The 11,960-nt window shown below is 37.8% G+C and overlaps 1 protein-coding gene across 1 annotated transcript in view; it reads right to left on the reverse strand.

Moving 5' to 3' along the window:
* macf1a (microtubule actin crosslinking factor 1a) overlaps nucleotides 1-11,960 on the reverse strand; it is a 388,147-nt gene that overhangs the window by 154,884 nt on the left and 221,303 nt on the right. Inside the window, 12 exon segments of the mRNA XM_056479293.1 lie at nucleotides 375-574; nucleotides 1,355-1,478; nucleotides 1,606-1,782; nucleotides 1,873-2,064; nucleotides 2,139-2,492; nucleotides 4,779-4,949; nucleotides 5,033-5,266; nucleotides 7,285-7,434; nucleotides 9,443-9,733; nucleotides 11,197-11,346; nucleotides 11,426-11,641; nucleotides 11,742-11,897. Of these exon segments, the coding sequence (XP_056335268.1) occupies nucleotides 375-574; nucleotides 1,355-1,478; nucleotides 1,606-1,782; nucleotides 1,873-2,064; nucleotides 2,139-2,492; nucleotides 4,779-4,949; nucleotides 5,033-5,266; nucleotides 7,285-7,434; nucleotides 9,443-9,733; nucleotides 11,197-11,346; nucleotides 11,426-11,641; nucleotides 11,742-11,897 (2,415 nt within the window).

The raw sequence follows: 11,960 nt of genomic DNA on the forward strand, positions 1-11,960 counted from the left end.
AAGCCAAAAAATAAATAAATAAATAAATTTAGTATAAATAGTTTATAAATTTTTTTGTTTAAATACACCAAAATATATTGTCTATATTCACTGAAAAATTAATAAAAACAAATTTCAAAAGGGGGTGTTCTCTTTTATGCTGAGGACTGTGTAGGTATATATATTAAAATATGAATGTTTTATGCTGTTCACTTTATTTTCCACTCATTTAAGTCCTTCTGTCTTCTACAGTATGAAGAATGTTCCCTGAGCACATGTATACCACAAGAAAATCCTTGTGTGTTTGCGCACTCTTGGCAAAAAGAAGTCTTTCTGAAGACGAATTTCCTGGTTGAAGATGATTAACGATTATGATGGTGCGTTAAATTAAGTACCTGGTTTTGTGTCAGGGCATCTTGAACAGCTTGAGCCGTGGGCTGGACAGCAGCAGGTGATAAAGGCAGGCCATCTAACCACGCCAGCAGTGCTTTAAGCCCCTCCTGAACACTGACTGATTGGGCCACAGCGGTCTGAAGCTGTTCGGCTCTTACAGACACTGAATCAGAAAGGGTTTCAAAGCGCTTCTCCAGAGCATCTGAAATGAATGCAGAATTTAAATGTAAATTGATATTAAGATAAAGGGAGCACAGAATGAAAATCATAACATATCTGTGATAATAATTTATATTATACTATTACTTGACTTAAATTATAATGTCAATCACAGAAAAATACTTGACATCACATTACCTTTACTTACCAATTAAAAATAAATGTTTCAGCCATTTTGTTTCAAATAATTAAGTTCCTTTTGTTATTTTTTAAATGTTTGTAATATTTTTAGTATTAACTATATTTACTTACTATACTAGGATTTCAGCATAGCAGAATTATTTCTAAAGACTGAAGTTTTAGCTTCTAGAAAACACAAAACTAATAATATTTAACATAATATTTTACATTACTTTTTAACTGTTGTTTTGTTCAAATAAAATGCAGTATTGATGAGCACACAAGCTTTCTATAAAAACATTTCTTAGTAGAATCAATTAACAAATTGCACATAATTGAATCAGCATATTATAGTTCCTCAAAAATAAGATATTTTGAAAAAAGTTGACAACTGGTAGCAATTGACTTGCAAAGCAGAAAAAAAAAATCAGAGGCTACTGATTTCCAGCATGCTTAATAAAAATAAATTGTGTTCAATAGAATAAAGACAGTCAAATACGTTTGGAACAAGTCGAGGGCAAATAAATGATGACAGAATGTTGGGTGAACTATCCCTTTGTAATTAACAGGAGAAAGTCTTCTAAAATGAGAAAAGTGCCACCCTCTTAAATATCTTATCCACTAATGGAGAGAATAAAATTACCTGTCACATTCGTAATATCTGCATTCTTAAGCGTTGGGGACTCCTTAATGCTGACCAGCTCTTTTCCTGCTCTCTTGACCTTCTCAAGCTGTACTGAACGCTCTGCCAAATCATCCTGCAGCAGCTGAGAACAGAAAAAGCGGATTAATCAGGAGGATTCCTACAGGTATAGAAACTTAATTTTGCATTTTATTTAGTTAATCCAAAAATCATTTCTGATTTCTTCACCAGACAAGCCTAAATAGTCCTACCTGTACAGTACTGAGAGTGCGCTGCAATGCCTGAGGGTCGGTTTGCTCTCCGCTGGGCTTAAATATGCTCTGGTTCTGCTCCTGAGAGTTCAGCCACAAGTCTAAAGAACCAGCCTCATCCTGGTAGTGCTGGTATCGCTCCTGGAGACTTGAGAGACGGGTGCCAAGTTCTGAAGACTGAAAGCAGAAACACGGGAATACTTTTATGCTCAGTCCATTATAGATCATTGTAGATTGAGAGAATGTGAGGTTTTGTTTTCCACACACCTTGCTATGTAATGAACCGTAGCGTTGTGTGGCATCTTGAAGCTTGTCACTGACTAGATGTTTGGTTTCCTCCAGAGCCGGATCTGCACTGCCCATCCTCTGCAGGGCACACTGGACAGAATCCAGAACCTTTTGCCCAGAGATGGTGACAAAGCGCAGATCTGCTTTGTGACAGATGACGTCTTCTGCGAGCTGCCAAAACATATGCTTATAAGAATTTCATTTCCTCCTTGTACTATATTCTTAACGTTAAACATCACTATGACTTCATTTTAATACCTTTTGTGCTCATCTATTCTGTTTTTTAGGTCTTTTGCATCCATTTCCCCTTCCCCAAGTGAGCATAGCTCTTGCTCACTCTGATCCAGCCACGTTCCCAGGTTTCCATGCTCCTGCACAAATTTGGTGAACTCATCTGTAAGGGCATCTGCCCGCCTGAGTCTGTCCTGACAGTTCTGGAGGCGCTCCTGATGCTGACTCTGGAGTTGATCAAGCTTTGCTCGTAAGCGTTGTTTCTCCTCTGGTGGTACACTGGAATCTGGTTGCTCCAGGAGGGAACGGACAGACTGGGCCACCTGCTGAAGATGAGCCTGCTGAGATTGTAACTGCTGCAGCTCCGTCTGGTGGAACCAAGAAGATATACAGTAAGAACGACATACAGTACAACACAAACACATGACAGAAATAACCACAAGTTTGACATTTTTCCTTTATGTTTTTGAAAAGTTTTGCAAACAGATGACTAATTTGTAAAATCAATGTCAATTTAAATGATTACACAATGTTATATTATGCATGCCAAGTAGCAATATCACTAATCAAGTTTCCTTTTTTAGGCCCCAAACCACCAGTCAATTATTGATTATCAATTGAATTGACAAAATTCACATTTTGAAAATGGGGTTGTGTAAATGGTTTAGAACTAGTCTCAGCCTCAGATGTCATGTTGGATGAATGTCTGACGCATAAAAGACAAAAAACTAAAGCCTCTGGGGCTTTAAATTTGTTGGTTGAATTCTAAAGTTACTTTAAAAAGTTGCATTCTTTGACAGTCGGCCTGGAAACAAAATCAGCAAAAACCACATCATGGAAAAAGAAAGCTTGAAGAAAAAACGGTTTACAACTGTGATCACATCACTTGCAATTACAAGAAAACTGAAATGAACAGACTTAAGTATTTTGTGATTCATGTATTTTCCTCCATTTATTTGAGCTATTGAATTGCGTTATGGACCATGATCTTTCCTCCAACAAATTTTGAAAAGGATGAAAAAGTGACGTTTTTTGCCATTCTTTAATAGTTTGAACTAATATATTTCATTGGTTGGTGTTGTAAATTATTTCACAAAAGCTAGGTAATAAACTGCCAGTAAGTTTTCAGTTATTTTACAGCCTTAATTCTCTATATTTTATTTCGTTTACAACATATTGTTTCAAATGACTAAAATGTCAATAAAAGTGACTCTGTTAAACTGCACAGTTGAATTGTCAACATCAAAAGTTGACAGTGTAGAGATAAATGACCCATAATGAAATTAAACTGAATAATTATAAATAAACTGAAAAAACTTACCAAAACACAGAAACTATAACCTCTTAAGGCCCAAGGTGTTTTTTTTACATGTATTTTTTCTTTTTCTTTGCTATTTGGGCTTATTAGAACCTAATTAGAATAAAACCTAAGTATCATCTTTTGATACAATGTACTTTTAGAGAAAAATGATGTCCATATATGTGGACTCGTGGTCCGAATTTACATCAAACACTTTTTCCAGATATTTTCCAGATATTTATATTTTTCATGCATATTTAACATAGGACTTTTTTTTTTACTTGCTTTGACTTTCAGAGAGTAAAAACATTTTCCCCCCATTTTGGACAGTTAAAAATAGTGTTTGGGACTCATATGCTGCATAACAGTAGCAGGATGACACTGTATGTCTGCAGCAAAATATAAAACATTCAAAGTATTTTAAATAGCCACTTAAAAGCTAAAATTTGCTGTGCATGTATATGGATACTCAAGCCCTAGGAGGATAAAATATTTTAAGTGTTTCAAGATAATAATAATAATAATAATAACAACAACAACAATAACAACAACAATAACAATAATTTCTTACATTTCTATAGCGTATTTCTGGACACTCAAAGCGCATTACACATTTTTGGTGGGAATCTCCTCATCCACCATCAGTGTGCAGCATCCACCTGGATGATGTGACGGCAGCCATATTGCGGCAGACTACACACCACACACCAGCTGATTGTTGGAAAGGGGACAGCGTGATGAAACCAATTGTTATACGGGGATGATTAGGAGGCCATGATGGACAGAGGCCAGTGAGCACATTTGGCTAGGAAGCCGAGGTTTTAAACCCCTACTCTTTTCGAAGGACATCCTAGGATTTTTTAGCAACCACCAAGAGTCTGGACCTCGGTTTAACGTCCCATCCAAAAGGTGGCGCTCAGTGAGCAGTATTGAGTCCGCATCAATATACTGGGGCGTTAAGACCCACACAGACTGCAGGTTGAGTGCCTCCTACTGGTCTCACCAACACCACATTTGGCAACAACCTAGCTTACACATGAGGTCTCCCATCCAGGTCTGACCGGGCACAGCCCTGCTTAGCTTCAGTGGGCGACCATGTGAGAGTTGCAGAGAGCTAGCTGCCAGCAATTATCACATTTTCAAAAGTATGTGACCTTCACGGCATAGACACTTGACTTTCTTAAATGAATTATAAAATGGTTTAATGACGTGCGACTACTTTACAACTGACAAAACTCTATAAATCATCTTAATTAGAACTACCAAACAAAACCAAACTGATCAGATGTTTAAAGACTGAATTGTATCACAACAAGTTCTGCAAATACCTGACAATTACATTAAAAAACCTAACCTGAAGCATGCCACTGTGAGAGTTCAGGGCATTCTCTTGTGGTACAGATAACGGGTTGTCAGTAACGATGTCACCAAGTGACCTCCTCTTTGAGTCGTCCAGCGATGACAATTCCCTGATAAGTGTGTCTATTTTTTCCTGTGTCTCCTGCATCTGCTCTTCTGCTTTAGCCTAATGCAGACACAAAACATGATGATGAGTGGAAAAATTAACAAGAGAAAAGTGAAACAGAGACAAGTGTGTGAACTGCTTACTCTTTGTGTGTTCTGTTGCTGTGTTGTGACAATGGCAGTGTCTACTTGAGCTAGTGAAGAGTGGACTGAGTTTGTAAGTGAGCTGTGCTGCTCCTTCATTTGTGAAAGAGTCGCCTGCAGTTTGGCCTTTTCTTCAGGACTCAAAGTGTCGCCCTGATCAGACAGGAACTCCTCCACTGAGCGGATGGTCTCGATCAATGAGTCACTTTTGGTCTGAATGTCCTTCTGCACATCCTATGGTTGTGAGGTACAAACAGTAACAATATTCAGTGATTAGCCCTCCTGTGAATTTCTTTTTCAAATATTTCCCAAATGATGTTTAACAGAGCAAGACATTTTTCACAGTATTTCCTAAAATATTTTTTCTTCTAAAGAAAGTCTTATTTGTTTTATTTTGGCTAGAATAAAAGCAGTTTTAATTTTTTTCAAACCATTTCACGGTCAATATTATTAGCCCTCTATATATATATTTTTTTGATCATATATATAGCAAGGGTTGTCAAATTTTTCAGCCCATGACACCTAAAATAACAATGTCAGTGACTCGGGACCCGAAATCTTTCTTAAAGGTGTTTATAAATATACAAACATTGCACACACAACTAAAGGCCTATATAAACATAAGCATATTGACAACACAAAAATGCAACAGTCAAATAACCATATAATCTTTTTAATAGTCATTTATTAATTTAATTAATTTAGTAATCTATTTTTTATGTATTAGAGTGTCATAAAGGTTATCAGAAAGTTTAACCTGGCTCCATAAAATCAATCTGCTGCAGCTGACACTATTGCTGTCTGATTCATCTAAACACCCCAGGGGTCGCAATCCAATGGAAAAAAACATTTGAAAGGCTGATACATTTTTATGTGTATGTTGTTGTTTCTTTATTGTTACAATTAATGAATATAAATAATGAATATGGGTTTTGAATAAAATATGGTAATTCTTATATTTTAATAAAATTTATTTGAGTTTTGGAAATCACCAAGCGACCCCTCGTCAGGTGATTCGAAACACCCAGGTCTCTTGACTAAGGTGATTCGGAACACCCAGGTGACGTGACTAAGGTGATTCGAATCGAAACACCCAGGTCTTGTGACTAAGGTGATTCGAAACACCCAGGTCATGTGACTAAGGTGATTCGAAACACCCAGGTCACGTGACTAAGGTGATTCAAAACACCCAGGTCTTGTGACTAAGGTGATTCAAAACACCCAGGTCTCGTGACTAAGATGATTCAAAACACCCAGGTCTCGCGACTAAGGTGATTCGAAACACCCAGGTCTCGTGACTAAGGTGATTCAAAACAACCATGTCACGTGACTAAGGTGATTCGAAACACCCAGGTCACGTGACTAAGGTGATTCAAAACACCCAGGTCACGTGACCAAGGTGATTCTAAACACCCAGTTCACGTGACTAAGGTGATTCAAAGCATCGGTCATTTCAGAAGCGTTTCGAGACCTGTCGAATCTGCATTTTACTGACAGGGTAGAAAAAAAATATCTATCTCAAATAGCCCAGTGGACTGTGCAAATGTCCTGAGTTCGAATCCCGCTTAATAGAAATACTCTGAAATTATGACTTGATGTGTTTTATTAATGTTACCCTTTTATGACTAAAACAAGACATATTTATTCGCAAAGTGTTTATTCGGACGTCAAACCAATGTTAAAACAAAGCACATTACAAGAACAGAGCATTTAAAAGCTATCTATAGCTGCATCACCCTGGGTTCAATCCCATTATTTCTACATGCTAGTCAGGAACTCTCATAGCTTTATTAAATCACTTGAAACCTTAACACTACAACGTGGAGTTTAATACCTCAATTTGCGTAACTGTTTCTTTGCTGAAGCTGTTCCAGAGCAAAACATAAAAATGACCAATAGGTGTCATTGTAAAGACGGGTTTCGAAACGTTTCGAAGATTCAACTCATTTGCTTCGACTGTTTCAGTGTGTCATGAAGTCTCGCTTTTCCCACCACTATCAGTTATTAGAAATTAGTTATTAAATTTATTATGTTTTGACAAATGTCAAAAAAAACGCTTCTTTCCGTTAAACAGAAATTGGGAAAATGTATACAGGGGGGCTATTAATTCAAGAGGGCTAATAATTCAAGAGGGCTAATAATTCTTAAAGAAAAAAAATAAATGAAATAAAATCAGGGTTATGCAATGTGTTAGTATTAGCATCAACAGATTTTTAGATGGAAATGTCCAATTCTTCTTAATTATATCTTACTTTAAGTGCTCTTTGCTTCTCTTGTAACGTGTGCACGTCATCTGACTCAACTCCAGGTCTCTGATTGGCCAAAAGACTGGCAGCACCAGCCATCCACATCGTGAGACTCTCCAGTTTTTGAGAACATTCAGCCTTCTGCTGCTGCACAACCTATATAACCGTAATGAAGGAGGTATAAAAAGCGAGGAAAAGAAGATTTGCAATCGATCATCATTAAGACTTTACAATTGTTCATCATATTATTACTTCCCCACCAAACTCTCAAACTTGTAAACAAGCCAGGTCTCAAACAATTGACACTGGTTGAGCATAATGTGTCCACAATCACACAAAGAAACACTCTCAAACAGGGCAGTGAAGCAGAAAATAAACAAGAGACAAATAGTAAAACATCTCAGCTGGATTTTGTTCTCTCTCTTTTTTTAAACAGATCAATTAAATAAAACAAGCGAGCTATACAGTGATGCTACATTTAAATCTTTAGTCTTTTCCAAATGTGTCTTCTGTGGCAATCTGTAAGAGCAAGGCAGACAGGTTAATACACACGTTATGTTAATTCACACGCAGCTAATGCAGTCTACTAAACAGGGCTCAACAATAAGGAATTTTGCTGATGCAAATCTGCGGATACTCATGAAAGTCTTGCATACATTAAAGTTAGAAGGCATGAAAATTTAATGTGTATGCAAAATCATTACGTTTTCGAATGCCATTTTTTTTACATAAAAGAGGAAGCTGAAGGAGACATATATACACACCGGCCGGTGTATTAGGTGGCCAGTTCACCTGTCCAACTGCGCGTTAATGCAAATTTCTAAACAGCCAATCACATGGCATCAACTCAATGCATATAGGCATGTAGACATGGTCAATATGATCTGCTGCAGTTCAAACTGAGCATCAGAATGGAAAAGAAAGGTGATTTAAGTGAATTTGAACGTGGCATGGTTGTTGGTGCCAGACAGGCTGGTCTGAGTATTTCAGAAACTGCTGATCTACTGAGCTTTTCACGCACAACCATCTCTAGGGTTTACAGAGAATGGTTCAAAAAAGAGAAAATATCCAGTGAGCGGCAGTTCTGTGGGCACAAATGCCTTGTTGATGCCAGAGGTCAGAGGAGAATGGCCAGACTGGTTCAAACTGATAGAAAGGTAACAGTAACTCAACCACTCGTTACAACCGAGGTATGAAGTGGAGCATCTCTGAACGCATAACACGTCCAACCTTGAGGCTGATGGGCTACAGCAGCTTCGCATCATGGATGTGCAGCTGACAAATCTGCAGCAACTGCTTGATACTATCATGTCAATATGGACCAAAATCTCTGAGGAATATTTTCAGTACCTTGTTGAATCTATGCCACGAAGGATTAAGGCAGTTCTGAAGGCAAAAGTGGGTCCAACCTGGAACTAGTAAGGTGTACCTAATAAAGTGGCCGGTGAGTATATATATTATAAAACAATGTAAATAATAGAGCTTGAGAACGTATCATAAGCAACGCATTGTGGGTATTTATGTCAAGGGACCCTGATTCCCATTGATCTCTATCGTTTTTTTTGTATCATATACACACTCTTGTGATTTGCATCTGTTTACATTAAGCGCTCCTGCATTTGTCCACAAACATGGCCGACCACAACTCGCCGTGACGTAGACATTCCCGAGCTCTATACTGAAGATATTAACAGAATGTACTGCATAGAATTTGTAAAGTAACAATACGTTTTAGCTATAAAATGTACTACATTTAAATGTTTCATATTTGTAAATAAATATATATTTTAACAAATGTCAACAGGGTCAGGAAAAAGGCTTGCAAGAATACAAGAAAAATATCTACATGACCAGCTTGACTAGACACAGTAGACAAAAGTCGTCATTGTTGAGTCCTGCATAAGCATTATTGAGAAAAAATATTAGCATTATGAGCAATACTGGTGCTAAACAAACAAGTAGAATATACTTATAATCTCATGCATGTGAATATTACTTTCAATTTCAAATGCAGCATTCATGCTAACAAGTATTGCATGCATCAGCAGTGTTACCACAAATGTTCTGTTCTTATGCATTACAAGTTCTCCTTAATCTCCATTAAAAAGTGAATATTCTTATTATTTATCTGCCAGCACAAGCGGTTATTCATCTGTTTGCAAACCTCTCTATCCCTTGTAGCTTGTCTCTCTTTTTCCATTTTATCTTCTTTCTCTTTCTGTTCTTTCTTCATTCGTTCATGCTCTCTTGTCTGCTGGGCTGCTAGTGCCTCTGCTCTGGCATGATTGAGACCAACGGCCTGGTGGAAGACCCTCTGCAGCTGCTCCAGCTGTCCAAGGAGGTGTCTGCTCTGATCAGGCAGCAGGTCTTGAGCGTGCTCAGAGATGAACACCTGAATATTGAACGCCACGTTGCTGACTTCATTGGATCGGGCAGTGAGAGAGTTCTGTAACTGCTGTAGTGGAGGAAAAAAATTAAATAAAGATAAATAACGGTGAAAAAGATGCTGTATTCAAATGTGAAAGATAAGTTTCTCTTGTACTGAATTTATTTTGGTATGAGCTTGTGTAACTACTAAAGTTTTTTTTTGTTTTGTTGCGCACTGTATGTGTCTTGGCGTCATGGTGGCGCAGTGGGAAGCACGATCATCTCATGGCAAGAAGGTCGCTTTCATGTTCTCCCCGTGTTGGCGTGGGTTTCCTCCGGGTGCTCCGGTTTCACCCCACAGTCCTAAGACATGTGCTATTGGTGAATTGAATAAACTAAATAAGCCGTAGTGGATGTTTGTGAAAGAGTGTTGCCCAGTGTTGGGTTGCGGCTGGAAGGGCATCTGCTTCGTAAAACATATGCTGGATAATTTGGTGGTTCACTCCGCTGTGGCAACCCCTGATAAATAAAGGGACTAAGCCAAAAAGAAAAATGATTGAATGAATGTATGTGTCATTCCGCAGAAGACCAGCCTTCTTGTGTTGTCTTTTATTATCCCATAGGCTCCCATGTATATGTGGTCCGGCTTCTGATTGGCTGCTGGTCGTGGAGAGCTATAAAATTGGAACTTCTGGCAGAGTTTGAGGAGATCATTTTTGGTGTGACTGTTGCTGGGAGTGGAGAGCTCCTGGATTTTCCCTACCCCTCTGACCGACAACAAAACTTTACTATTGTCGAGAATATCCATGTATGCTTGAGAGTTTGAGCTTGTAGGGGTGGCCTGCCTATTTGTTTTGGTTACTTTTGACTTTGTTTATGATAAGGGAGGAAGGTAAGCTCCCTGTATTTATTTTTCCTTTAAAGATTTACAGGTTATTTAGTTTATTTACTTTGCAGATCTTTTTGTTTGTTACGTTGGCCAGTTGCCACCCTACAATAATTCCATTCAATCAATCTCATCTGAGTGTCTGCGTCTGGTTGTCGACCAAAGGAAATATTTTTGTTTATGATTTTTTTTTTCTTGGGAAATCCACCACCCCAACCTCATTTTGTTTATTATGCCCCTGAAGTTGTTTTCCTCTAGACATTAGTATTTTGAGTAAAATGTTAATATTTGGTTTATTACATAAGCGTCTGATGACATTTCTTACAAACTGTACAAAAGTTACAAAGTGAAAATGTTGTTTAGAGTCTTTTTTCCAGAATAAAAATGTCTTCATTCGAAGTGAATAAAAATGAGGTTTAATTGACCAAGTTTTTCTTTCTTAACTCTTCTAAATCTAAAACACTTGTATTGTGTTGTCTAAAAATGATCATTCACGCCTTTTTATTTTATTACAAAAAGCTCTAAATGACAACATTTTAATATTTTTAATCAATAACTATAAATAGCAATTCCAGAGAAACTGAGAATTTTCAAGTGGTCTCTGAATTTTTTTAAATGGCTATGTTTAATTGCTAGAAAAGATATTACCACTCTTGATGTTTTACCTCGCACAACTGCTGCTTCCGAGTGATTTCTGCCACCGTCTGTCCATCTACCCCAGTTTCTTCCTGCATTTGAGTCTCAGTCTCCTTAAGCCAGCTGAGAAGTTTGTCGACATGGTCTTGCAAAGACTTCAGCTGACTGTTTACAGCTTCCTGCGAAAATATAAGTCATGCAAAGATATTTAAAACAAACTAAAGTAAAAAAAAACTCTCTAAACTAAATTTTCCTTACATTTTGAGCATCACGTTGTGTTCGTAACCCCTGTAAAGTAGTCTGTGCATGGTCTCTGGCTGCACTATAAGCTCGGGTTAAGCTATGCACATCTTTGTCCAGAGCCATAAGCAGCTGAGGTGGAACATCATGAAGGTTAGACTCCAGTAGCTGTGTAGCTGATTCAATCTCATTGTGCACTTCTGGTTCCAGATCACCAATTTCTAGAACAAGGGCCTGAAAACAGATTAAAAATGACAATACATCCCTTGTTATCCTAACTTGTTAAATGTACTACTGTACATGCTAAACTTTAGCTGTAACACAAAGCATATACCTCCGTCTGCCTGATTATGTCATCAAGAGTGGAGAGACTTCGCCCAACGGACTGTTGCTGCTGCTGCTTAAGGCGAACCTCAATGTGTCTCACCATGGAAAGCAGGGCCACAATCTGTTGGTCATGCTCCAAGCACTCTTGCCGGGCAAGTGAGGACTGAAAGAGAAGGAAAATGATTAAAAAGATCCAATTTTTAGTAAACATTATATAAATATAAAC

The sequence above is a fragment of the Danio aesculapii genome, chromosome 19, assembly GCF_903798145.1.
Source record: "Danio aesculapii chromosome 19, fDanAes4.1, whole genome shotgun sequence".
In the NCBI taxonomy this organism is placed as follows: Eukaryota; Metazoa; Chordata; class Actinopteri; order Cypriniformes; family Danionidae; genus Danio; species Danio aesculapii.